Raw genomic sequence first — 26,167 nt, forward strand, 5'->3', positions numbered from 1 at the left:
TTGGCGCGGCGTTGCTTCGCACCGCAGGCATGAGGCGCAGCAGCCAGCAAAGCTCACCGGCATGCAATGGCCCTCAATGTCGGATCATGTGCCGGGAACCCATTCCTCCTGCTTCTCATCCTCCTCCTCCTCCTCCTCCTCCTCCTCCTCCTCATCCTCCTTCTCTCTGTCGCCTGTTTTTTCCCCCTCGTTTATTCTCTTCTTCAATCGCTGTCGTTTCCCCGGTCGACCGCGGGCAGGCCTTCGTAGCGCTTCCGACCCGTCGCCATCGTCATCGCCATGAGCAGGCCTCACGATGGCGGCATGTCGTCCGACCCGGAGGTTGTACCCGCCCACCCATCCGCATCCGAGCACCCTGCGTCGCCGCCCGTGATGGAGTCGGCCAAGTCGGAGCCCTACTCCAGCCTCGAGCCTGCGCCCCTGTCCGAGCTGGAGCCAACGAGTCACCCGCAGTGGTCGTACCCGCTCCAGGCGTCTCCGTCTGGCCTGCCCAAAGACATTTACGGCAGCCCGGGCCCGTGGTCGGCGACATCGGACCTGCCTCCGGGCGCGGTGCCGACGGCGACGACAGGACCGGCGTATCCCCATGGCGACCCTCAGCCGGGGCTCGAGGTTGTGCGCGGGCCGGAGGAGCGGAGGGTTTTGGGCCTGACGGTGCGGAGGTTCTGGATTGCGGTGTTCCTTCTTGTCCTGATCCTGGCCGCGGGCATCGCTGGCGGGGTTGCCGGCGGGATGGCGGCGCAGGGAAAATCGGGCCCGTCCGTCTCCGCGGCCGCGTCCGACGCTGCTGCGGGAGACGACCCTCCGTCCGAATCCCAACCCGCCACCGTCCAAACCTCTGGCTCGACGTTGTCGCCATCACCCACCATCGACACCAACTCCGCCGCCGCCGACCCCTCCCCCTCCCCGAGCCGAACTGCCTCCTCGGTCCGCGGCGGAGCCTCCCCCGCCCCGACCGACGACGGCTGCCCAGACATCGACGAGAGCACCTACCAGCCAAGGGACGCGTTCGGCAAGGCCGCGCCGCTGAAGGCGCTGGGCGGGCGAGCGCAGAGGTTTGTGGTGCGCTGCGATACAAATTGGCCGTCGGGGGCCAAGTTTGGAAACCCGGGCATCCAGGACATCATGAAGCTGTACCTGCCGAGCCTGGAGGCGTGCATGGATGCGTGCGCCGTGTATAACCAAAAGTACGAAGCGAACCTGGCCGAGGGGTTTGGAGAGACGGCGGCGGGCTTGTGCCGGGCCGTGACCGTGGTAAAGCGGTGTAAGTCTCCTTGGTTGCAACGGCGACGGCGGCTGTGCTGCAAGAGGATCGGTTTGGCTGACTGGAGGATATACCAGCGGGCGAGTATTGCTATCTCAAGAACGGGACCGGGACCATCAATACGTACGGGAGGCCCGACGAGTTTGCGAGCGCCGAGCTGGTGGTGTTTTGATGGCCGTCAACAAGCCGGAAGGGCCAGAGCGAAGCGGCTTTGTGCAAACATGACCATACGACGAATTGCAACAATTCAATCAATTGTAATATTGCTAACATCTGGAAGATGTATACGAAAAGATGTATTTTAGGATCGCAGGGGACCGTTTCTGTTTGGGCCGGTAAGGGGCGGGCTAGTCGGTTTACTAATGAATATGCCGTTGACGGGACCAAGAGAATGATGGATTACGCTCCTGGTGCATTTCTTTGGACGGCTGGAACAGAGTTGAGAGGCGGTACTCGGCGGTGCGCAGCGATGACCACAGCCCGGAAAGATAACTTTGCTGCCGTCCTGTATGTAGAACCCGTGCCAGAATACCAAGCGGTATCTACAAAACAAGGGCAGCGTTGGCGTTGAGCCGTTGAGCCCATGTTTCCTTGCGGTTGTCCGGGTAAGGCGAGCTCGGCACGACTGGGGAAGCTGTTAAAGTTAGAGGCTAACTTACTAGTTAGCTGGTAAGGTACCCCATGCAACGCTGCGAGCGATGACGAAGTGATTGGGTTGGAGTGTGCATGTTATTTATTAGTGGCCACCCGCTGCGCATATGCCAATGAGACCCGAGCTCCAAAGCTCATATCCATATCATCTCCGCACATCATCATCATCATCATCATCATCAGCCCGTACTTCATCTCCCCAACTGCAAACCATCACCGCTGCCGTTTGCAGCATCCCGCCAAAGACCCCTCGCCATCGTTATTACCACCACACCACCATGTCCCCCGCCGCCCCCTCCCCCTCCACCGCCGTGCGCCTCGCCCAGGGCACCGCCATTCTCCTCTCCTCCGTCGCCGCGGGCACCTCGCTGTCCCTTTCCTTCTTCCTCGTCCCGCGCCTCCTTGAATCGCCCACCCCCCTCATGCTCAAGCAATGTACGCAGCCCCTTCCCCGCGCCGCACCCCTCTGCAAGGACAAGCCTTACCAACCAGGACCCCCGTAGGGATCCGCACCTACGCCCGCGGGAAGCGCGCCGTGCCGCTCGCCTCCCTGGCCGCCGCCGCGAGCTACCTCTACCTCGGCCTCGGCAACCGCTACTTGCACCCCCACCTCCTGACCCTCGGCCAGGCCCGCGCCTACCTCGCCGCGGCGGCCCTCACGCTCGGCATCGTGCCCTACACCAAGCTCTTCATGGCCGGGACCAACGGGCGGCTCCTGAAGCTCGAGGAGAGCGCGGGGCTCGCCGCCGCGAGCCTGGAGGGCAAGGCCGCGGACGCGGCGGACGCGGCGGCCGAGGCGGAGGTTGAGGCGCAGCGGGAGAGGAGCGCCAAGGGGCTGGTGGATTGGTGGGGCGTGTTGAATCTGGGGAGGGCGGGGCTGTTGTTGGCGGGGTCGGTTTGCGGGCTGGCGGCGACGATCTAGAGGCAGCAGGGCAGACGGAGGGAAGAGGGAAGGCTGGTGGGGAGTGGTGTGGTCGTCTGGGTTTTGAAGGGGCAACGATGAACGCTTGGGAGAAGGGGGAAAGGAAGAGGAAGCGAGATTGATTCGTCAAGGCAGGCCAAAGCTACCAACCATGTCAGGAAAGAAAACAAACAAACAAAAAAAAGCCAATGCAAAGGTCATGATCACCATTTCTTTTGCGAAGCAGCATGATGAGGTGCTTTCTCGGCGCTTCAAGAGGCAATGAGAAGGTGAGAAGGGAGGGGGAAAAGAGGATAGAACAGAGTTACAGGTTGGAATAAAGATAATACAAGTTGGATCCGCTGCCGTAGTCGCAAGCGCAGTGGCCAGTTAGTGGTTGCCCTGTTGCCGAGAGAGAGACAAAGAGAGAGATGCCGAACGTTCGTCGAGCTGCTGGAGGAGGGGAGCATGATAGCATCCGACTCCCGTGATGAGCGACTGCTGCCAAGGGGAGCCTCGTTCCTATTCCCTCCGTTCTCCACGTGGGGTGACGACGGAGACCAAGCCCAAAGAGTATTGATACTGTGTATGGAACTCGTATCACAGCAGTTGACGGATAACGCCCCCACACGACCGTCCAGATAACAATGCAAGTCTAGGGTATATCTTCTATCATCATCCGGGGGGGAGGGGCGGCGGCGCATATCCGCCCGCCCTCAACGTCTATTCAGGAAGCCAGCCAGCCAGCCAAGCAATCAACCATGCCGATGTGCCCTACAACTTGCCGTCCGCCTGGTCCTCCTCCAGCTCCGCCAAATACTTTTCCGCGTCCAGCGCCGCCATACAGCCCGTGCCTGGACATGTCCGTCAGCCTGGTATGGAATGACCAAGGGGAGAGGGGCCGCAAACATACCTGCGCTGGTGATGGCTTGCCGGTACCTCTTGTCCTGGACATCACCCGCGGCAAACACGCCCTTGACGCTCGTCAGGGTCGTGCCCGGCTTGGTAACGACGTAGCCGTCCTCGTCGGTCTCGAGCTGGCCCTTGACCAGGGCGGTCGCCGGGTCGTGGCCGATGGCGTAAAAGAGGCCGTTGGCCTCGAGGGTCTCCTCCTGGCCGGTGCGCACGTCGCGGACGACGAGGTGGCTCATGAGGCCCTTGTCGTCGCCCTTGACCTCGACGCCGACCGTGTTGAAGCGGACCGTCACCTTCTTGCTGCCGAGCAGGCGCTTGGCCATGATGCTGCTCGCGCGGAGCTTGTCGCGGCGGACCAGCACCGTGACGTGGCTGCCGTACTTTGTCAGGAACAGGGCCTCCTCGGCGGCCGAGTCGCCGCCGCCGATGACGACGAGCGGCTTGTTGCGGAAGATGGGCACGGCGCCGTCGCACACGGCGCACGCCGAGATGCCGCTTTGCCAGTACTTGTCCTCGCCGGGGAGGCCGAGGCGGCGGGCCGAGGCGCCCGTGGCCAGGATGATGGCGTCGGCCGTGTGCACCTCGTCGGGGCTCCATTCGGTGGCGTACTCGAACGGCCTCTTGGACAGGTCGAGCTTGGCCACCGTCTCGCTGATGATGACGGTGCCGAAGCGCTCGGATTGCGCGCGCATCTTGTCCATCAGGTCCTGGCCCGTCACGGCCTCGGGGAAGCCGGGGAAGTTTTCGACCTCGGTGGTGGTCGTGAGCTGGCCGCCGGCGGCGATGCCGTTGGCCATGAAGCCTTCGTAGAGGACGGCTGTGTTCCCCCCCCGACCGACCCCCAACCCCGGGTTTCTCTGGTCAGCAACGCACAAGGTCTTTCTTGTCCTGTCCTGTCTTTCCACGCGCTCGCTAGGGTTCGCCCAGGCACTCACGCTTCAGCTCGGCACGGGCCAGGTAGATGGCGGCCGTGTGGGCGGCGGGCCCGGAGCCGATGATGACAACCTTGTTATGCATCCTCCGCTTGGTGATTGTCTGGAGTTCGCTCGGGGTGGTCGGCGAAGCCGTTTTCCTGGAGAGCGTCGCGGCAGCCGCTACGGAGAGACCGGTAGCGCTGGAGCGGAGGGAGCGCCTCAAGTACGACGAAAACAGCTTGAGAGCTCACGAGGGGGACCCGTGGGAAGAGAGGGGTATTCGGCTCGGGGAACGCGGGAAAGGGGGGAGAAGGTTGTATGGGTTGAGGGTGGGTGACCGGTCCGGTATGAGTAGAGAGGCTATTGATTTGGCGAGGGGTGGGGTGTGTGAAGAAGAATGCGCGGGGCGGCGAGACGGGCCAGGTGGAGCGAGATCGGGGGCCGGGGGGGGGGGGGTTCCAGTCCGTTCTTTTCGGCTCCTTATGTCTTTTTTTTTGTTGTTGTATTGTCTACTGTGTATGTCAACCGGGGAAGATTGGTTGGGGTTGCTTAGATATCGGAATGCTGCGATCGCGTGGTGGCACTCGGTTTTCCCCCAAGGCGAAGAACGTGGTTTTGACTAAACCCAAGTGAATGAATGGATGCGCTGGGTGCATGCGGCGGGGCGAAGCGTGGGTGGTGGGGTTTCAATGGGTTTCCATGTTCGAGATTCCCAAAGAAAAATCAAAATTTCCGGGGACGACGGAGGGGACATTTCATCGAGGGGTAACTACCAGCTAGTTACGCTGTAACTACTGCGTACTACACAAATGTTACTGCGGATACATCGCATGCACGATCGGCAGGGGCCGGTCAGGGTTAGGGTTGGTTGCGCTCTATGGGGACCTGGAAGAAGGGTGGGTGGGAATCCTCAACCTAGAAGTCATCCCCCGCTGCCTTCTCTCTCTCTCTTTGTGTGTGTGTGTGTCGGGGGTGTCCACGGGTGTGGGTGTATAGTAGTATACAGTATGTGTGTCAACCTTTCTTGTATGGAACCTGGCCTGGCACCGTCAAACTTCCACCTTGCAGACACCCACCCATCCACCTCCTCCCGACGTGCATGCCTTGGGTGATGCCGCGCCATGCATCCCCGCGGGACTAGCGGTTCTCGTTGCCACCCCTCACCCTCCCCTTCCCATAGGTAATACGGTAGAGTAGCTCTCCCAACATCTTTGGGACCAAGCCGCCAATCAAATCTTGCTCCGTCCCTCTTGCGGAACCGTCACCACGACCTTGCCCCACGTTTCCCTGCCCCCGAGCGCCGCCAGGGCATCGGGCACCTTCTCGAGGCCGACAAACTCCTGGTCGGTGAACTCGGTGCCCCGGAACTTGCCCTCCTTGACCAGCTTCATGATGCCCTCCCACACCGTCACCACCGTCTCCTTCTCAAAGTTGGCGTACTGGCCCCAGTGCGTGCCCACGAGGCTGATGTTCTTGAGCAGCACCTTGTTCATGGCCACCTTTTCGATGGTGCCCCCCGCGAAGCCGATGACGAGGATGCGCCCGTTCCATGCCGTGCACTTGGTGCTCTTGTCGACGAGGCCGACGGGGTCGTAGACAATGTCGACGCCCCGGTTCTTGGGCGTCAGCTTCTTGACCAGCTCGGGCCACTTCTCGTCGCGGTAGTCGATGACGTGGTCCGCCCCGAACGCCTTGGCGACCTCGAGCTTGCGCTTGGTGCCCGCCGTGGCGATGACGGTGGCGCCGAACGCCTTGGCAACTGCAGAGGCCCTAGGTTAGCCCCGTCGTGCTCGAGGAGAGCAAGATGAAGGTCGGGGGGAGGGGAAAAAAACGAACTCTGAACGGCAGCAAGACCCACGCCGCCCGCCGCGGCATGCACCAGGACGTAGTCGCCGGCCTTGATGCCGGCGCGGACGACCAGAGCGCCGTAGCTCGTGGGCGCCGTCACGAAGAGGCCCGCGGCCTCCTTGAAGCTCCAGCCCTCAGGGACGGCCAGCATGCTGACCTCCTTGGCCACCGCCTTGGTGGCATAGGCGCCCTGGGTGGCGCCAAACACGCGCGAGCCGACGGGGAACTTGGGGTTCTTGGAGCTGGCAGGCGTGGCCAGCACGATGCCGGCGAACTCGGCGCCCGAGACCCAGGGGAACGCTGCGAGGAGTGTTAGCCGAGCCATGGCCCGTTGTTCTCTCTTCAATGCCAGGCCGGCGAGGACGTACGCGGCTGGTGCTGGTATTTGCCCTGGATCTGCAGGATATCAAAGAAGTTGGTGGCGGCAGCGTGGACCTCGATGAGATACTCATCGGGAGCCGGGACGGGATCCGGCAGGTCCGTCACTTTGAGCTCATGGGGGCCCTAGATGAGCGTCAATGGAGGTGAGCTGGCGGCGCATTCGGCGGCGCGTGGGGGTATGGCAAGCTGCATTGATTTACCTTGACGTATTCGGCGAGCTGGATACCTCTCATGATGACGGCGTATTACTCTGAACAGGATGGGAAGGAAGACACCGAGGATGAGGATGAGGATGCGACTGAACAAAGAACCCGACAAGCCCGATGAGGTTGTCCGCCGCAGGAGAAGTCACTAGAATGGTACGACAACAAGAAACGGATCAAGAACGCACGAGATGTCCAGCGGGAGGGTTCGTCTTATACGCCATGACCCTGTGTAAGAGGGCCGAGATGGCGGGGGAGGTTTCCCGAGCCGAGGCATCGGGCTGATTGGTGGCAGACCGGGGATGCGTGGGACCCACTCGCGGAGCCCCAGCCGAGCGACGATCGTTTTCCCCGGGTCTTGGCGGGGCGACGCGATCTTGCACAATCCACCCGACCGACAGAACGACAGAACGCGACCGGCCAGAAAGAAACCAAGTCGCCATCTTTGTTCTCGCCGTCCAAGCTCTACGCTTGCCCACTCACCCACCAGCCATCTCTCTCCCCATCCATCCCTGGTGCTTTTCATTCACCCCACCTATCCTGAAGGCAAATCTCGTTTGCTGGCATCTCTGATCGACCTCTCGACCACCGAACCGTTGCAAGCTCCCCAAAGCTCCCAAGCTATCAGGCCCAAGCTATCAAGCCCAAGCCATCAAGATCCCCCCCGGCCAGCGTCAGCGAACACCACAAACCATCAAGAGACCCGATCGAAAGGCAAACACCACCGCCGCTGCCACCACCACCACCGCCATCATGGCGACCGTTACGGCGCCCGCCCAGCCCGCTGGGCCTTCCGACCCAACCGCCCACCTTGCTTCCCGCCTCCTCACCCACGCCTCCCCACGCTACACCTTTTCCTTCACGCCCTTCCTCCAGCGCACCTACCGCCACAGCCTCGCCTCGGACCGACCCGGCGGCGACGACAACAGCAATGGCAGCAGCGCGAACAACGCCGCCAAAAACGGCACCGCCAACGCCTTCTCCTTTTTTTCCTCCTCCGCCAGCAACAACAACAACAACAACGCCGGCAACGACCCGTCCAACCCCAACCAAGGCTCCGGCTCGGGCTCCGGCTTCGGCTCCCTCGTCTGCAAGCACTGGCTGCGCGGCCTCTGCAAGAAGGGCGAGACGTGCGAGTTCCTGCACGAGTACAACCTGCGCAAGATGCCCGAGTGCAACTTTTTCGTGCGCAACGGCTACTGCAGCAACGGCGACGAGTGCCTGTACCTGCACGTCGACCCGTCGTCGCGCCTGCCCCCCTGCCCGCACTACGAGCGGGGGTTCTGCCCCCTCGGCCCCCGCTGCGACAAGCGCCACGTCCGCCGGCGCATGTGCCCCTACTACCTGGCCGGGTTCTGCCCGGACGGCAGGCTGTGCCGCGAGGGCGCGCACCCGCGGTGGGTGCCCGACAAGGACCTCGAGAAGCCCCGCGCCAAGGACGAGGCCGAGGCGGAGAAGGCGGACGAGGGCGGGCAGCCGGCTCAGCAGCAGCCGAGGGAGCGGGAGCTGGAGCTGCGCGGGCGGGATCGCGAGAGGGACGGGGACAGAGATAGGGATCGAGGCCACGAGGGCGGCGGGAGGCACAAGGATCGCGGCGGGTGGGGGAAAGGAGGCCGGTGGAGGGGGAAGGGCGGCCGGTTCCGAGGGAGGCATTGAGAAAGGGAAGGGGAAGGGGAGAGGAAGACGATGGATCGGAAGCATGGCTCGACGAATGGCTTTGCGGGCCGTTTGTGTTTCCCGTGGCAATCTTGATCGAATGGTCCGTCATACCATCGTGGCCGGATGCGCCCACATGTTCATTCTCAGTTCCTGGTCAGCCATCATGTGAACGTGGCAAGTCTATTCATCCTCTTGAGGGCATCTGCGTGTGATTGTCCTGACTGGGAACAGTCTGTCCGCACGGCGGTTCATGGTTTCTTTTTCCATCCAAACCCAACCCGTCCTCCTCATCTCCCTACATGGCCGTTTTCCCCTTTCTATCGTTTCCCACGCTAATGCTCCTTCCAAACGTCCGAGTCCTGCACCTGCTCCAGCGGCGGGACCGCCACGAACGAGTCCGACCCCGCCTCCTTTTCCTTGTCGCTGCCGGCCGGCGACAGGTGGTCCCTGGGGCTCCTGGGGCTCCTGGGGCTCCCGTACGCCGAGCTTCCCTTGTTCCCCTGCCAGGTCGCCAGGTCGTCGACCTTGCGAATGCCCATCATCCACGAGACCAGCCCGCGGGGGAACCAGCGGCCGACGAACCCATACACGCTCGCTCCGAGGCCGACCCGCACGGTGCCGCTCGTGACGGACCCGTCGATCACGTCGAACACGGCGTTGTGCAGCTCCTTGAGCGAGCTGCCCCGCAGGCCGGGCATGATGCGGCCCGTGCTGATGGGCGAGGCGGACTGCGTGGCAAAGTTGCGGCCGTAGGCCCTCCGCGCCGCGTCGGGCCAGGACTGCGCATCGGCGCCGTTGTCGCCTAGCCCCGGCTGGTGAACCAGCCGCGACCGCGCCGCGGGGGTGAAGCCCGCAAAGTCGAACGTGCCGAGCTGCATGTGCGTCACGGGGATGCCGAGCGGGCGAAGCTCGGCGGCGAGGACCTCGGTGAAGGCCGACAGGGCGGAGCAGACGGTGGCTTCGGGAGCGTGGAAGGGAGGGTTGATGGAGGAGATGATGGACGGGGTGAAGACGAGGACCTTGGGGGAAGCGTTGGGGCTCGACGACAGCAAGGACGGCCGGCTCCTTTCGGCCGACGGCGGGCCAAGGCGGGCCGTCAGCAGCGGAAGGAAGGCCTGGATGGTGAGGATGGGCCGGAGGAGGTGGGTGTTGAAGAGGTCGGCGAAGCTGGACGGAGGAATGGTGGCGATGGGAGACGTCTGGTAGTTCAGAGAGGGGATGAGGATGACGGCTTGGAGGGAGAGGTGGTGCCGCCGGCCGTTGGGCACGGAGGCGTGCGGGGACTGAAGGTAGCGCGCGAAGGCGTCGATCGAGTTGCCGGCGTTGACGGCCTGAGCACGACATGTCGTCAGCGACTGCGCAACAAGGCAACGGCCAGGGATCACGAGGGGCGGAGGAGCGAGCCTACGTCGGTGATGTCCATGCCCAGGGGCCGAATGTCGGGCCGGGCCAGGTTCTGCACCATGATCTCATCCTCGTGGCTGTTGGCAACGATGAACACGATGAAGCCCTTCCTCTCGAGGTCGAGGGAGAGCGACCGCGTCAGGGGCAGGGCCGGGGAGCCGGCGATGACGACCACGTCGACGCGGCCGCCGTTGCGGGCACGCCTCGCGCGGCGGGGCTTACGCCATCGCGCCGTGCTCTGGTACGTCTTGTAGGCCGCGTAGCCGCCCGTGACGACGACGAAGCCGATCAGATACTTGTTCCTCGAGAGCCAGCTCTGAAGCTTGTCGAGGGCCGACGCGGGGACGGCGAGGATGGGGGGCGGCGGGGGCGGCTGCGGGCGGAACTGCTCCGGCACCCACGATGCGTTGGCCAGGGTGTCCCGGAGCGTCTCTGCTAGCTGCTCGACGTGCTTGTCGACATAGTCGGCGATGTCGTTGGAGTACCTTTGGAGGCTGACGGGGAGCGACGAGAGCTGGGCATCAACGGCCGTCAGTGAGGGGGTCCTGGCTTTTGCGTCAAGACGGACGCGGGGCAGCACGCCATACCACGTCGAGAAAGGCCTGGTCGTCGGCGGACATTATGACGACGATGGAGGCGGAATCCTGGGGGTTTCACACATTGAACGATCCAACGTGACGTGCGTGCAGAGCCGTGGGTTTGAAATGCTGTCTCTTTATTTTTGTTCTTGTCTTGTTCAGTGTTGGACGGTGCAGACAATGAGGATGGGTGGGAAACCCGAGATGTGGAACGTTCCATGTAAGAAGTCTTTATCGGGCCTCGGGCTCTGATTTTCTCCCTAGGGCCGCTGGGTCGCTGGGTCGCTGGGTCGCTGGGTCGCTGGGTCGCTGCTGCAGCTTATCGGTGGGACGCCCACCTGCCAAAACGACCTAAGCAGGGCCGGGCAACAAAACGTCATGCACGTCAGTGGACGAGGTCCAGCGAGGTCCAGGGGGGGCCCCGGGGGCGATTGGCCATGGCTGCAGAACTTGGCACCTTGGCGTCCTGGCCATCCGCCTCTACCTACCATAGGTTGGTGGTGGACGGCTCGTCCCCTCCAAAACCGCCCACATCGGAACATGAACCCGAGCATAATCACCTGGTATTACCTATCGTAGCATCCATGATTGAAGCCCAACCTACCTACACAGCATTGATGCACCTCGGTTATTACTGCGTAGGTACCCAGGTACCTCTCCTAGGTGCCTATCCCAGGTGCCTATCCCAGGAGGTAGGTACCTACCCAGGTAGGTACCGTGGTACGTTCCACGTCTCTCTCAAATCTTCCTCGCCACAGCCCTCAACCTCACATAGCCCAACATCCACCCACCCCCGGGCTGTCGACAAACCTCCTCCAGCACCTCCACCACCTCTTTCACGCACGCCTCCTGTTCCTCTTCGGGCAACGCCTCAAACCACTTCTTCCCCATCAGCCTCACCCATCCTTCCACCCCTCCCGCCCTCTCCGCCTCGGTAGGCCTCCACTCCCTCTCCACCCTCTCCACCTTCCACCCGCCCACCCTCTCCTCCATCGTCTCCCGCACCCACCTCTCGTCGGGGAAGAACCACGGGTCGGCCTCCCGGGCCTGCGCCACGCCCCCCGGCAGCCGCCGGGCCACGGCCGCGAGGAGGGCCGCCCGGATCTCGGCGATGTTGCCCAGCCCGCCCATCTCGAAGACGAAGGTCCCGCCGGGGGCGAGGGCGCCGCGCACCCCGTCGAAGACGGCCGCCCAGGACCCGGCCGGGTCGGGAGGCGGCCGCAGGATCCAGTGGAGCGCCGCGTTGGAGAAGGCCTTGGTGAATGCGCCGCTCTGAAGAGCGGACGCTCGAGGGAGGCGGGCGGCGTCGAGGACTGTGCCTTGTCAGCTGGGATCGGATGGCCTGCTGGCTCCGGGTTGGGGAGAGGGAGGCCTGGAGAGACGCGTCGGAGGTGGATTGGGACAGGCAGGGAGGAAGTGGAGAGAGGGGACGCCGGTGGTGCGTACCTTGAAAGCTGCACCGGTCTGCGAGGCCGGCCTTGCGGGCGGCTTCCTGCGCGGCGGAGATCATGGCCGCGGAGCTGTCGATGCCGTGGACGCGGCCGGCGCCCCGGGCGAGCACCTTGGCCATCTCTACGTCGAGGACGCCGTCTAGAGTAGGCATTGGCCGTTGTGAAACCGCCCCCGGTAAGCTTCAACGGAAACCATGGAAACCGTCCTAGACGGGCGTAGGAATGCCAGGGAGCGACACGTACCACCGCAGCCCACGTCGAGGATCACATCATCCTTTTGCACGTCCAGCCACTGCAGGACCTTGCTGGCCAGCTTGGGCACGAACGCAGCCGCGTTTTGGTAGGCCTGGTTGGGAGGCAATGAGCCGTTTTGCACATGCATCACAATGTGATCGATCCATCCAAGATGGCATGCAGGAAGGGGGGAGGGCGGGCCTGATGAACACACCTCGGAGGTCCAATGATCACCCGTTGGCTCCGTCGCCATCTAGTCAGCGTTCGTATTGTCGTTGGTAGAGACGAGCAATCACGTCCTGCGTCTTGCCAGAGGGTACAACAGAGTCAATCAACGTCAATCAACGACAAAAGTCATGTCTTATATGGGCTGCTCTGACGCCAAAGGCCCATAGGGCGTGTATGTCTTCCAGAGGCCGATGTCGGCGCATCAGCCTCAGCCTCCCTCCCTCCAACAGCCATGACAGATGCAATGGGTTTTGACAAACCGCCGTTCCAATGACGGCACAGCAACAATGGTATCGTCGGATGGCTTGTAGGCCCGTACATCGGCGCTGGGCGCCTATTTCGTGGTCCGACTTCCGTCGTGCTCCTAGGAGCCCCGCTCTAACCTCAGCATCGCTTCAGACAGACAGACAGACAGGCCCTCGGCGCCATGGCTATTGCTTCAGTCCAAATCATCCAGGCTCAGATGCTGGTACTTGTCCTTGAGCCCCTCGTCTATCCGCCTCATGATCCCCATCACCTTCTCCTCCTCCAGCCGCCGGCCCACGACCTGCACGCCGACAGGGAGGCCATGCATCTTTTCGGCATCGTAGTGCTTGTAGGCCCCGCGGGCCACTCCGTTGAGCTTCTTGATGTTGAAGGTGGAAGGGAGCTTGTCCAGCTCCTTGTCGACCTTGGTGACGGGCAGGACGCCGGCCGAGTAGTCCAGCTGTTGTTCGGGCGCATCGCCCATGTCAGCCGGCCCTGTCATCCCAGCGGAGAGGGAGGGAGGGAGGGGGCGGAGGGGCCACGCTGGGCTCGGGGACTCACCAGGTTGAACAAGAACGTATACCCGCAGCTGCTCACGGCATCCCGCATGCCGTCGTGCGGCACCGCGGGCGTCGCGTTCGGCGGCGTCAGGATCACGTCGACGCCCTGCTCCTTCCACCACGCGAACCACCGGGCGCGGTACGCCTCGCGCTGGGCGACCAGCTTCCACTGCTCAAACGCCGACTGGGGCCCCCAGCTCCTCACGAGCCCGGCCCAGACGGGGTCCCGGCGCACGTACCGCACCCAGAGGTAGTACAGGTACCGCAAGGGCGCCCACAGCCCCGCGAGCCTCCGCATCTGCGCGGCGCCCGCGTCGAGCCGCTCGCCGGGCCGCCGGAACGACTCGTACATCTGGCACCCGTCCGAGTTGAGCAGCAGCGCCGCCAGCCGCAGGGCCTCGTACAGGTCCGGCGCGGTGCCCGTCACGTCCACCACCTCGCAGCCCTGCGCGCGCAGCGCGTCGGCCGCCGCGTCGAGCGCCCGCAGGCACGCCGGGCTGGGGTCCACGACGCCGTCCGTCCGCAGCACGCCGACGCGGACCGCGTCCGCCCGCGGCCGGCCGGACCACGCCTCCTCCGCCTCGCGCCGCCACGGGATCGGGTGCACCGAGTGGTCGTACTCCCAGGGCCTCATGTCGCCCAGGACGGCCCGCAGAAAGTAGGCCAGGTCGCCGAGCGTCCGCGCCATCGGGCTGTAGACGCTCGGCACCCCCTCCTGGCCCGGCATGCTCGTCGCGATGCCCGCCTTGGGCCACCGCCCCGTCGAGCAGCGCAGGGCGTAGCACCCGGCAAAGTGCGCCGGCACGCGCACGCTGCCGGCCACGTCGCTGCCGACGCCGATCCGCCCGCCCAGGGCCAGCAGCGCCGACTCCCCGCCCGTGCTGCCGCCGGGCGAGTAGGCCCCGTGGTGAGGGTTGGCGCACCGCCCCCACACGTCGTTGGCGCTCTCGAAGCTGAGCAGCGTGATGGGCACGTTGGTCTTGACGTAGGGGACCGCGCCGGCGTCCTTGAGGAGCCGGACCATGGGCCCGTCCTCGGCCGCCGGCCGGTGCGACAGGGACGAGTAGCCGACCGTCGCGTCGTACCCGCCCACGACGATGGTGTCCTTGAGCGACACGGGGATGCCGGCCAGGGGTCCGCGCAGGTTGATCTCGCCGCCCTCGGGACCGGAGCGGGCGAGCCATTCCTCGGCCGAGGGCAGGAGGATCTCGGTGAGGCAGTTGGTGCGGGCGTGGGCTTTGAGCGCGACCTTGCCGTAGGTGCGGAGGATCGAGAGCGGCGCCGTGGTGCCGGCGTGGACCGAGGCGACAAGCGACTCGATAGGCTCGGTGAGGATCGCCTTGTCGGCGGCGGTCAGGGGGCCGTGGTAGTCGGTGAGCGAGCCGACGAGGCGAGCACGCTCGGCTTGTTTGAGGCGGCTGGAGAGGGCGGGCGGTTAACATGACTTTCTTGAACGCCTTTGCGTTCCATTCCAGGGGGAGGTAACGAGAGAATAGCGGGCCGTGTTTACCAATCGCGCCGGTGTTGTAGATAGTCGAGGAGGAACATGATGCTCGAGGGCAGGTGCTCTTGGTCAAGGCGGCGGCTGATGAGGACAGAAAAAAAAAAAGAAGGAAAAGTTCCGAAGGTCAAGGTGACTTGTCAGACTTCTACAAAGAAAGGCAATTTTCGGATCCTTATAGAATGACCGGCGGTTCTCGAGGTTGAAGGCCCAGGAACAAAGCAGAGCGAGTGCGGAGTATGTAGTCTCAACGATGCGGACCTGAGAGGCCGTGGCCTCCACTTTAGCACCCGACGATGGCTCGCGCCAGGTTCAAGGCGGGGGGAAAGGTTGGGGAAGAACCAAGAGTTGCCCAAGCTCGACGCAGGAACGGGCTGTATACCGTCCGTCCCTGGTTCCCAAAGTCTCGTGTGTCAACAACTGCGCAAAGAAATCAAGATGAAGAGGGACGTCGCGGTGAGATGGATTTCGGTTCGGGTCTTGTTTGGGCCGTACATATCTCTCGGGTCGGGCCGTGTAAGTGATAAGATAGGAGGGGAGGGCCAAGGGCAGGTGATCTGTGGGGGGGGGGCGGAGTCGGCCGGCAGCACAGCACTTCCCCGCATGCTGAATGGCGTGTTGGCCTGGACGGCTCCGCCGCCCTTGACCAGTTCTGAGAGGGAAGCTTTGCTGACCTCCCTGACCTGCTGGTTGGAGCGGTCCTTGAGCCGCCGGGAGCCGAACTCTTAGCGCCGCATGCCCCGAGCCAAGCCGTCGTTGACTTCGTCGGGCATGGTACTGACCTCGGGCTAGGTGGTTATGTACTGAAGTACATGGATGCTAGACCGACATTACAACGAATTTCTGTGCATCTCGGAGCTCGCCTTTGGACTCTCTTCGAGTCTACATCATCATACAGAGCCAGGCGTCAAGAGATCTCGTCCCAGGAACAAGCCCAAAGCAGCGTCCGTCTCGCGCCAACCTCCATTCCGAGATTCATGCCAAGCTCCGCTTTTCCATCCATGCCGAAGCCCATCCCAAGCACCGTCCCTGAGCATTGCTTGTGGGACACATTAACTCTCGCGAAAACAAAACCATCCCACCGCATCCATCCGCTGAACGGGGCCAAAGTGCCCACTGTACCGCTGTTTTCTCTCTCCGGTGATGAGCCCTTATGCGCTTCCCGCTTTCCGACCTCACCCTTGCAACACATTGGCTCGCGGACAGCCATGTTTAGGGTTTTGAAGCGTCTCCCGCGCTGCTACCGGACGGCCCGGTCCCGTTTGTCGCCCCGCTCCCCGTCACGCTCGTCGGTCCGCTCACCAACGTCGGCGCCAGCCTCCGGCGCTTCGGCTGGCTGTTCGCCTCGGTCTCGGCCGTCTCGCCCTCGGCTGTCTCCCGCTTGTTGCCCGTGACAGGCGGCGGCGCTGTGAACGAACCCCTCGGTGTCTCAGGCGGCGTCGTGATGGGCACGCCCGCGACCACTCCCGAGTTGGTGGCGGTAATGCTGGGCACTTGCCCTGCAATAAGCGGGGGGTTGCTGAGCACGGCGGCCTGCGATGCCGACGAGTTGGAGTTCGACCGCGCCGGCGATGCCGCTTGCGGAACGCTAGAGACGAACGAAGCGGGAGCGGTCGGCGGCGACGGGGCGGCGAGGGAGCTCTGCGAGTCGCGGTGCCGGTGTCCGTTGGGAAACGGGGATGGCGGCGCGAAGAGGGATGTGGGCGTCGGTATGGGGGTGTTTTGGGTAGATGAAGCTGCCGCCGCCGCCGCGGCAGCAGCCGCGCCTAGCTTTGGCGGGCCGAGCTCGCCTGTGTACACGGTTCCGAGCTCGCCGGGGGCGAAGGTCAGGGTAGAGCAGAACCCGTCCGATGACGAGATCAACAGGGTTTGACCGTCGCTCGACCTGTGCTGTGTTAGTTTTGCAACGCCACCGGGCCGAGCAGCGTCCTAAGAGCTTACCAAGTCAGGTCCGTAAAGGTTGCGCAATGCAGGTTGCTGACGATGCAGATGGGGGTGTGTTGTTGCGTGTCGTACAGCAGGACCGAATCCTGGGTTGCCACGGCGTAGATCATCCGGTACGGCAACGCGAACACGGACTTTGGCCCCTGACCTTGTACGTTGTTCTCCGCATTGTCCATCGTCACCGCGGACCCGTCCGCCTGATTCGGCGGCGGCGGAGGATCCATGGCCGCTGGTGCCGAGTACGGTTTTGACAGCGGCTCTGGCAGCGACGGGATAGGCTCTTCGGCCGACGACGTGTCGATCGTGATGTGCTTGGTCGTCGGAGGGGACTGCCGCAGAGTGTAGACGATCGGCGAACACCGCACAGCCACGGAAGGCTTCTTGTGGCCGGGCAGGTGCGCAATCGGCGGCTTGTTGATGCCGCCCCGCGTGTAAATGTAGACCGTGTTGGTCACCTCGTACGTGGTTTTGCCACCCTCCCCCAGGTGCTGGGTCTGATACTGCCCCGCCGGCGTCAGAAGGAGGCTCCCATCGGGCGTGAACGTCAACCTCCGGAAGAACGAGGTCAGCGTCTCGTTGGCGTATAGATTGGCGTTCTTCATGCCAAGGCTCGAGCTGTTGATGTAGGGTTTCGGGGACGCTTCGATGGGCATCACGGCGGGCAGGGGCATCGAGGGCGCCGGCGACACCGACCGCCTGGAGGACGAAAAGGAGGATCTCCGACTGTGAGCGATGATGCTGGGGGGGTTCATTGGCAGCGCAAACGACGTAGGCGTTCCCGGTGCCGAGGGAACAGGCGAGCCTGCGGTCGCCCCGAGCACAGAGTCCACGGCAGCTAGCACCGAGCGATATCCCATCTCTGGCGGTGCCGGGCTGCTCGAGGATATCCGGCGCGGCGGGAGATCTGCCTTTGTGTGGCTGGCCAGCTTGGGCGGCTTGTCATCGGGGCCGTGGAGGACGTAGTGGCCATCCTTGGTCTTGAGCGAGTAGATGTGGACGGACCGGTCGGATGACTGCGTTGCGATATACTCGTTCATTGGGTCCCAAGCCACGCCCTGGACGTAATGGCTGTGCTCTGCGATCTGGCGGACGAGGGTGCCTGGATGCGCATCGATTTGGTTAGCTGACGGACACGGACCGAACCGTGGAGAGAGAGAGAGAGAGCGAAAGACAAGGAGAGGGCATAGCTTACCGGTGCCGGCGTTATAAATGCGGGCGACGTTGTCCATGCTGCCGATGATAAAGAAGGACGCATCCGGGGACCAGGCAAGGTCGTAGATCTCGGTCCCCAGGGACCGACACATATGTTTTGGCCGCCACGTCTCCTTGTCGTCCAAACCCTCGGAACCGAACGTGGGATGGTGCGTCTCGGACCGCACCCAGAGGATCACGTTTCCGTCGTCGCCAGCGGAGGCAAGGACCTCACCTGCACAGCCTGAATCAGCATCCAGCGGCGCAACGGCCAGATGAGGCGTTTCGCCCATGGACGTACCTTTGGGGGCCCAGCGAACAACATTGACGGCCTGCGTGTGCTTTGCCAAGGTGGCTAGGTAGTCGACCCTCTGGCCGCCATCGCCGTCGTCCTCCAACTTCCATAGCTGGCTGCTATTAGACGCAGGTTACCGGAAAGCAAGCAGACACGCGACGTACCCGGACATTGTTGTCACCTGCGCCCGTGGCCAGACGACCCTTTCCGCCCGGCTCGAAATGCGCCGAGTAGATGGGGTATGGGTTGTTGTTGTCGTGATGCCAATTAATGATCAACGGGGTCGCCTTCATCTTGAAGATGGGCAATCACAGAGATGCCATAGAGCTCTCTGAGCTGCTGTGCGTGGCCGGCGGTGCGAGAGGGGGATGCGTCTCGTGGGCAATCGCAGCTTGACGTTGGAGAGATCGAGGGGTTTCCGCAATGAATGTTGATAATGGCGGACGAGGGCGAAGGGAAATGTCGGCCGGCGTTTGATGAGCGTGTTTGGAGGAGATCTCTATTAAGGTCGGAGGAAATGACAACGCAGCAGAGGCGAATTGGAAGAAGTGGGTTTGGAAGAAGAGAGGTTGTCGTTGTGCGGAATCAAACAACCTAAGGTAATCTGGTGGTTGGAGGTTGCGGCCAACAGCCCTTCAGTTCCAAAGCTGGCAGCAGGCGTCGGCTTGTGAAACTCGCCCAGGACGCGGTCACACACGGACGGGACGAGACCAGGGCTCCCGGCTCTCTTTCGGTGGGCGAGGATCGGCTGGCTACTTCATCGCTGGCGGTTTTGGCAGGCATGCAAGAGACCGGAAGTTGCACAAATCACAACCAATGGCTTCAATGTTCGCGGAAGAGCAGGTCTGAAACCCGGAATCTGAAATCTGCAGCGCAGTTTGACATGAATTGCCCAAGACATTGCTATCCTCTACCTACGAAACGACGGCTTTGTCAAAGTCACCGCTCTGGCCTGGCTGCTGTCTTGTCTGCCTGTCTGCGCGTCCAGCACGCAGCACGCAGCACAACGGAAGCTTTCATCCCCACCGCTCCACATCTCGTGCCCCACATTCGCGCCCGCCCCCGGCGTTGGAGCCAACCACGCGCGAGCCCAGTGAGGGTTCATCATCCCGATGTCGAATTCTTCGCGTTGTCTTCGCGTCTTGTTCCATGCGGGCTTCTCACCTATCACAGCACAAGCATCAGGGCCCTATCCGAGCCTCGACAAGCCCATCGCTTGATACCGAGGCATCTTGTGTTTCCTGTTCACCCCATGATGGGCCTTGAGATCGAGGAACATTCTAGCCTCGCTGCCATTTGTCATACTATCTGACCTACCTACCTAGGTGCCTCGCGGTGCAGCTCCTCTATCTACCACAGTACACGTAGCCCAAAGGCCGCCAGGTCAAGCTCACGACGGGGCCTTCGGGACTGGCACTCGCCGTTGCTGACGGACAGGCCAGGACCCGGTAGTTGACGGGCCTCATGCAGCCCTATCATTGTGATGACTTTGATATGACTTGCATCTCACAGACGGAATCCAAGCCACCTCGCCAGTCCGCCTCCGCCTCTCTGTACTGGAGCCTGACCACGGCAGAAATGTTGAGGTTTCTACCAGCAAATCACTCATTAGCGCACGTACCGTACCCTACTTTACCAACCAAACGAATCCATGCCATCGAACTTGTCTCTATCGTTTTCCGTGTTCTACGCTACACTATCGCCGCTCCATGGGCTCCTTCCTCCATGTCAGACTTCTTCCCCGCGAATGCCAGGTTGGGAAGGTGCTAATAAACGACCGCCACACACCCACACTTCCCTTCTTCTTGACGTTCCCCACACAGCTTAGCAGGTGGCCCTGCAGTTTTTTCTCTCTCTGCAAGTGCTGTCTCACTTACACAGCGCCCCGTGAAAAGGCGCCTCTTCACCGTATGAGTCAAAGTCCGTTTCGACACCCTGCGTGCATGGGGAGATGTTCTGCTCGGCATCTGCATCCGTCCTGCATTTCTTGGCCATTCTTGAGTTTGGTCCGGACTCAAGATGCCGTAGCACACCATCCGGATCACCCTGGCGCTGCAGGAGAGAAAGAGAACGAGAAGATCTTCCTCGGAATCAAACTGCACGGACAAGGCACAGACGCCGAAACGCGCTGCCTTGTCGTGCCTCCGTCACCACCTTTTATCCCCTGCCACGGGGTCCACCACGAAAACAACCGGCAAACAAACAAAACGGCCTAGCAGGAAGCGGCCTGGTGGGTTTTCTTTTCTTGCCTCATCCTTCCAATTGATCACGCCCCACGACCTTGGATTCAACTTGGCCATCGTCTACCTTGCTAGCATCCCCAACCGTTTTCTTCATAGCGGTTGCCAAGCCGCGCGCCTCGGAGATAACCATCACAACGCCGACGAGCCTCGAGACCGTTTGCCTAGCCAGAGGCGCGACTCTCAACGGGGCATACCATGCTTGTGGATGACTCGGAATTCATGTTGAACGCCATTGGGGCCGGGACCGCTTTCATAGGACTCTGCTCTGTACCAGCTTCGAGTGACTTCGTCACCCGCCTTCGGAAACGAGATGCAAAGTCAGACACGTACGAGGATGGCGACGGCAAGGCGACGCCCGAGTCTGTCAAGGCCTACTCGGCCGGAGCGCCAAAGTCCTTGATCTTGATTTCGGCGGCCGCCGGCCTTGCTGTCTCCATTTGCCTGTTGGTCATCGAACCGCTCGGCCGGCACGGGCTCTGGACGGACAGCTTGGACACCGCGGCCTGGGTATGTTTGGCGTATCCCGACGCTTCCAACGCCTCCTGGATCGGCTGACACGATAGCAGGGGCTGCTGCTGTTCCAGGCTGTCGCCATCGCGTCGAACAGGAGCTCGGTGCGTGCTTCCCATCTCGGCATCTACGCCTTTCTGTCGGCAGCCGCCCATGCTGGCGTGCTCCTCGCCCGAGGCACAACGATTGCCGAGCCGCTCCTCCACCGATCTCCTGTGGCATTTGCGCTCCGCGTGGCGGAGATCGCGTGCGGCATCTCGCTTGCCGTATCCTCTCTCTGCATCCCCCGGAGGCCCGATGTCTTTTTCGACGGCGAGCCAGTGGACCGCATGTACACCGTATCAGCACTCAGCCGCTTCACCTGGCGCTGGGCGTCCGGCCTGCTCAAGTTGGCCACCAAGAAGCGAAATCTTGACCTGGATGACTTGCCCCGGCCTGGCGGGTCCGTCCGCGCCGCATCGGTGTCGGCAGACTGGAAGGCGAAACCGACCGCCGACGTCCCGCTCTGGCTGGGCTTGTTTCTGGCGCACAAGACGGCCTTCGCCGTGAACTGGTTCCTCACCCTATGCGCCTCTATCTTGAACTTCGCCCCGCAGTGGGTGATCTTGCAGCTCTTGAGATTCTTCGAGCGACGCCAGCCCGGAGATCAGTCTCTGGAGGCTTGGATGTGGGTGGTTTGGCTAGCCATTGTCATCATCGCCCAGTCGTGGTTCGAAGCCATGCTCTGGTGGCAAGCCTATTCCGACCTCAGCATCCCTGTTCGCGCTCAGCTGTCTGCTCTCATCTTTGAGAAGTCGATGCGCAAGAAGGATGCCAAGGGCACCGGCAAGTCCAAAAAGGCTGGCGAAGCGGGTTCTGCGGAACCTGCATCCCCTCAACGCGCCGACGCCGATGAGGATGACTCGGAGGAGCTCAAAAAGAGCAAGCAGAGCACGGTCAATCTGATTGGCGTGGATGGCAAGCGGGTGTCCGATTTTTTCGCCTTCCAGACTCTGTTCCCGGGGAGCTTGTTTAAGCTTGTCGTGTCGCTCGCCTTCCTGATCAAGCTCCTGGGCTGGAAGCCTCTCCTCGGCGGCTTCTCGGCCATGGTAGCCATCATGCCCGTCAACATCTACTTCTCCAAGAGGTATTCCGATGCGCAAGACCGCCTGATGAAGGTCCGAGACCAGAAAATGGAGGTTGTCAACGAAGCCCTGCAGGGCATCCGGCAGATCAAATTTTCCGCTCTGGAGCCCGAGTGGGAGGCCAAGATCGGCGCGGTCCGGGAGCGCGAGCTCGGCGCCGTCTGGAGTGTCTTCTTGAACGACACCATGCTGATCGGCTGCTGGGTGACCAGCCCCATCATGCTCGCCACCATATCTTTGGCCGTCTATGCTGCGATCCACGGGTCGCTTGCCCCATCGGTGGCATTTGTCAGTCTTGGGGTCTTCAAATCACTCGAGGTGACCCTGTCCGTGGTCCCGGAGCTCACTACAGATCTCCTGGATGCCTGGGTGTCGGTCGAGAGAATCGAGCAATACCTAAAGTCTCCCGAGGTGGAAGACATCTGCAAGGATTCGGACGAGGTTTCATTCGACAACGCCTCCATTGCTTGGCCTGCGGACGAGGCGACCGACGAGGCCGAGAGGTTCGTCCTCCGCAGCATTAACGTCACCTTCCCCAGGGGAGAGCTCTCCGTCATATCCGGCAAGACGGGCACCGGCAAGAGCTTGATGCTTGCCGCGATTCTCGGCGAAGTGGATCTTCTGGGCGGGACTCTGTATGTGCCCAGGGCGCCGCCTCTCGCGGAGCGCCACGATGATAAGGCCACCAAGAGCAACTGGATCATCCCCAAGGCGATCGCGTATGTTGCTCAGATCCCCTGGATCGAGAACGCCAGCATCAAGGACAACATCCTCTTCGGGCTGCCGCACGACGAGGAGCGCTACAAGAAGACCCTCGAGGTGTGCGCTTTGAAGAAGGACCTGGAGATGCTTAGCGATGGCGAGGATACCGAGATCGGCGCCAACGGAATTAACCTCAGCGGCGGCCAGAAGTGGCGCATCACCCTCGCCCGCGCCATCTACTCCCGAGCCGGCATCCTTGTTCTCGACGACATCTTCAGCGCCGTCGATGCCCACGTCGGCCGCCACATCTTTGAGAAGTGTCTCAACGGCGAGCTGGCGGCTGGCAGGACGAGGATCCTCGTCACCCATCACGTCGCGCTCTGCGAGCCCAAGACCAAGTACCTCGTGGAGCTTGGTGACGGCGGCGTCCTTCACGCCGGCCTCCTGTCGGAGCTGCGAGAGGAGGGTGCGCTCGAGAGGATCAAGACGCATGAGCAGATCCTCGAAGAGATCGAGGCGGATGAGCTGGCTACTGCGGTGAACTCGGACCATTCTTCGGCTGAGGAGCAGCTCGGTGGCGGCGGGGCCAACGGGGATGCCGCTCTTCAAAAGGTCCCCTCCAAAACGCAGGCACCCCGCAAGTTTGTTGAGGAAGAGGCTCGTGAGCAGGGCGCCGTGAGGAAGCACATCTATCTCACGTATCTCAGGGACAGCGGCGGGTTCCTGTTCTGGTCCATCGCCGTCGTCATTTACGTGGTCAGGCAGGGTTTCACGATTGGTGAGTGGCGGCCCATTCTGTCGCTTCATTTTGAATCAACTAACGGGTTTTGTAGGTCAGTCATGGTGGCTGAAGATCTGGACGAGCGACCGCGAGCAGGAAATCATGCCTCAAGGCTTGCCCAATGTTTCTGGAGGATTCGGCTACACCTATTCCGAAGGCGTCCGCCAGTCGTCGATACATGTCTTTTCTGCTCCCGCAACCGCCGTCCACGGCACGCTCGCCTTCTACCTCGGCATCTATGTCGCCCTTTCCATCATTTCATCCCTCATCGGCACTCTCAAGTACCTGTACATCTACTTCGGCTCGATCCGTGCCAGCCGCAAGCTCTTTGCCAAGCTAAACTTTACCATTCTCCGAACGCCCATCCGGTGGCTCGACACAGTTCCGGTCGGCCGCATCCTGAACCGCTACACGGCAGACTTCAACACGATCGACACGCAGATGGCGTACTCGGTGGGCTTTGGGGTGAATTCGTTCCTCGGCTTGATGGGGGTGGTGGTGTCTGGCCTCTTCGTGTCGCCGTATATTGTCCTCATGGCTGTTGTGCTCCTCGTCATCTGCCTCTATTACGCCATTCGGTACCTCAACGGCGCCCGGCCTGTCAAGCGCCTGGAGAGCACGACCAAGTCGCCCGTGTTTGAGCAGTTCGGGTCGGCGCTCACCGGCGTCACGACCATTCGTGGGTTTGGAAAGTCGCAGGTCTATGTGGAGCGCATGCACCGCAAGATTGACGACTACTCGGCCGCGACGTGGCATTTGTGGTTGTTTAACCGCTGGATGGGTTGGCGCATGTCGCTCGTTGGGTCCTTCTTTTCGAGCTTCGCGTCGATCGTGATTTTGCTCATTCCCGGCATCGACTCGGCCCTTGCGGGTTTCGCGCTGTCGTTTGCATTGGAGTTTTCGAGCTCGGTCATGTGGACGATTCGCTACTATGCAAACATGGAGCTTAACATGAACTCGGCTGAACGTATCATTGAGGTTCGTGCTCCCACGACATTCTCTCCGTGCCGATGCACCTGGAGCTAACTCATCACCAGTACACCGAGCTGCCCACCGAGGATCTCGGCGGAAGAAGCCCGCCCGCCGCGTGGCCTACCGCCGGCCGGATCGAGGTGCACGACCTGGTGGTTAGCTACGCTCCCGACCTGCCACCGGTCCTGAAGGGTCTCACGTTCAGCGTCAACAGCAGGGAACGAATCGGCGTTGTCGGCCGCACCGGCGCGGGCAAGTCATCCCTCACCCTCGCTCTCTTCCGCTTCCTGGAAGCGCGTTCCGGCAGCATTCACATCGACGGCATCGACATCTCCACCATCAAGCTCCACGACCTGCGCTCGCGCCTCGCCATCATCCCTCAGGACCCCGTCCTCTTTTCGGGCACCATCCGCTCCAACCTCGACCCTTTCGATCACCACACGGACGCGGAGCTGCGCGACTGCCTTGAGCGCGTCCACCTCATCACCGGCGATGAATCGGCAGAAGAATCCTCCGGCACCGCCACGCCCGCCGGCTCGGACTCCACGGCGGCGACGGCGGTTAAGAGAAACGCGAACCCTTTCCGCGATCTGCAGTCGCCCGTCTCCGAGGGCGGGCTTAACCTGTCGCAGGGCCAGCGCCAGCTGCTGTGCCTGGCTCGGGCGATTGTCTCGCGGCCCCGCGTCATGGTGCTCGATGAGGCGACGTCGGCTGTGGACATGCACACGGACGCGCTCATTCAGAGGAGCATCCGCGAGGAGTTCACCGACTCGACGCTGATTGTGATCGCGCACCGGCTGAGTACCATCGCGGACTTTGACAGGGTGCTGGTGCTGCTGGATGGGCAGGTGGCGGAGTTTGGCACGCCGAGGGAGCTGTGGGAGATGGGCGAGGGGGGTATTTTCAGGGGGATGTGCGAGGAGAGCGGCGAGAGGGAGAAGTTGAGGGGGGTTATTTTTGGTGAGGGGCACTAAGTGGGGGAGAGTTGATTCTCGGTTCGGGCGATTGGCAAGAAGAAAGCCAGGAGGATGGATAGGAGTGACTTCATTATAGACACTAGGACACCAAAATCGGAGCAAAACTGTGAGCCGCGGAGAGTTACCGAGACGCCCCCTCCCCCCCGGGGAGACCGGCTGCGATCCACATCCGGCAGAGCTCCGGCGAGTTCCGGGATGGGGCCGGTCTTGGCTTCCAAATACAGCATGTGGGTCTGAGCCAAGCCGGCGAATCGGAGTTGGTGTCCGCTCCATGGCCGGCTTGTTGCCGTCGCCACAACAGAGGCGGAAGAGAGAGTTGAAATCTGACAGAGAAATGGCTTCAATGGAAATGTAAGGTAGATAAGCTAGATGAATTGCAGATCTGCCCGAGCATAAACCAGCCATCCAAGTTCCCTCATGCCTCATGATGCGAGCAGCGTCAGCCCGCATGTCCTGTCATTAAACTACATCTCCACTCCGTGACAACAAA

General features: G+C 62.2%; 10 protein-coding genes across 10 annotated transcripts; 4 read left to right on the forward strand and 6 right to left on the reverse strand.

Annotated features, from left to right (window-relative positions):
• Positions 1-279: 279 nt before the first annotated feature.
• Positions 280-1,436, forward strand: VTJ83DRAFT_336 (uncharacterized protein; the record flags this gene model as incomplete). The annotated part of the gene is made up of 2 exons (XM_071009729.1): positions 280-1,264; positions 1,342-1,436. 2 exons carry the CDS (start codon positions 280-282, stop codon positions 1,434-1,436), a joined length of 1,080 nt encoding a protein of 359 aa, XP_070869689.1.
• Positions 1,437-2,193: 757 nt separating this feature from the next.
• On the forward strand, positions 2,194-2,837 carry VTJ83DRAFT_337 (uncharacterized protein; the record flags this gene model as incomplete). Its single annotated transcript, XM_071009740.1, has 2 exons — positions 2,194-2,350; positions 2,419-2,837. 2 exons carry the CDS (start codon positions 2,194-2,196, stop codon positions 2,835-2,837), a joined length of 576 nt encoding a protein of 191 aa, XP_070869690.1.
• A 753-nt stretch (positions 2,838-3,590) lies between these two features.
• Positions 3,591-4,748, reverse strand: VTJ83DRAFT_338 (uncharacterized protein; the record flags this gene model as incomplete). Its single annotated transcript, XM_071009751.1, has 3 exons — positions 3,591-3,670; positions 3,730-4,548; positions 4,667-4,748. 3 exons carry the CDS (start codon positions 4,746-4,748, stop codon positions 3,591-3,593), a joined length of 981 nt encoding a protein of 326 aa, XP_070869691.1.
• Positions 4,749-5,874: 1,126 nt separating this feature from the next.
• Positions 5,875-7,107, reverse strand: VTJ83DRAFT_339 (uncharacterized protein; the record flags this gene model as incomplete). The annotated part of the gene is made up of 4 exons (XM_071009762.1): positions 5,875-6,404; positions 6,482-6,793; positions 6,862-6,997; positions 7,075-7,107. 4 exons carry the CDS (start codon positions 7,105-7,107, stop codon positions 5,875-5,877), a joined length of 1,011 nt encoding a protein of 336 aa, XP_070869692.1.
• Positions 7,108-7,830: 723 nt separating this feature from the next.
• Positions 7,831-8,733, forward strand: VTJ83DRAFT_340 (uncharacterized protein; the record flags this gene model as incomplete). Its single annotated transcript, XM_071009774.1, has 1 exon — positions 7,831-8,733. One exon carries the CDS (start codon positions 7,831-7,833, stop codon positions 8,731-8,733), a length of 903 nt encoding a protein of 300 aa, XP_070869693.1.
• A 335-nt stretch (positions 8,734-9,068) lies between these two features.
• VTJ83DRAFT_341 (uncharacterized protein) lies at positions 9,069-10,760 on the reverse strand (the record flags this gene model as incomplete). Its single annotated transcript, XM_071009785.1, has 3 exons — positions 9,069-10,067; positions 10,145-10,654; positions 10,728-10,760. The coding sequence occupies 3 exons, from the start codon at positions 10,758-10,760 to the stop codon at positions 9,069-9,071; spliced, it is 1,542 nt and encodes a 513-aa protein (XP_070869694.1).
• Positions 10,761-11,456: 696 nt separating this feature from the next.
• VTJ83DRAFT_342 (uncharacterized protein) lies at positions 11,457-12,656 on the reverse strand (the record flags this gene model as incomplete). Its single annotated transcript, XM_071009796.1, has 4 exons — positions 11,457-12,031; positions 12,165-12,308; positions 12,413-12,515; positions 12,618-12,656. The coding sequence occupies 4 exons, from the start codon at positions 12,654-12,656 to the stop codon at positions 11,457-11,459; spliced, it is 861 nt and encodes a 286-aa protein (XP_070869695.1).
• Positions 12,657-13,070: 414 nt separating this feature from the next.
• On the reverse strand, positions 13,071-14,985 carry VTJ83DRAFT_343 (uncharacterized protein; the record flags this gene model as incomplete). The annotated part of the gene is made up of 3 exons (XM_071009807.1): positions 13,071-13,337; positions 13,439-14,855; positions 14,948-14,985. 3 exons carry the CDS (start codon positions 14,983-14,985, stop codon positions 13,071-13,073), a joined length of 1,722 nt encoding a protein of 573 aa, XP_070869696.1.
• Positions 14,986-16,150: 1,165 nt separating this feature from the next.
• Positions 16,151-18,661, reverse strand: VTJ83DRAFT_344 (uncharacterized protein; the record flags this gene model as incomplete). The annotated part of the gene is made up of 5 exons (XM_071009818.1): positions 16,151-16,823; positions 16,880-17,981; positions 18,075-18,308; positions 18,375-18,480; positions 18,533-18,661. The coding sequence occupies 5 exons, from the start codon at positions 18,659-18,661 to the stop codon at positions 16,151-16,153; spliced, it is 2,244 nt and encodes a 747-aa protein (XP_070869697.1).
• Positions 18,662-20,806: 2,145 nt separating this feature from the next.
• VTJ83DRAFT_345 (uncharacterized protein) lies at positions 20,807-25,674 on the forward strand (the record flags this gene model as incomplete). Its single annotated transcript, XM_071009829.1, has 4 exons — positions 20,807-21,118; positions 21,178-23,725; positions 23,781-24,706; positions 24,766-25,674. 4 exons carry the CDS (start codon positions 20,807-20,809, stop codon positions 25,672-25,674), a joined length of 4,695 nt encoding a protein of 1,564 aa, XP_070869698.1.
• Between the last annotated feature and the right edge of the window lie 493 nt (positions 25,675-26,167).

This window comes from Remersonia thermophila, chromosome 1, assembly GCF_042764415.1.
Source record: "Remersonia thermophila strain ATCC 22073 chromosome 1, whole genome shotgun sequence".
NCBI classification, from domain to species: Eukaryota; Fungi; Ascomycota; class Sordariomycetes; order Sordariales; family Chaetomiaceae; genus Remersonia; species Remersonia thermophila.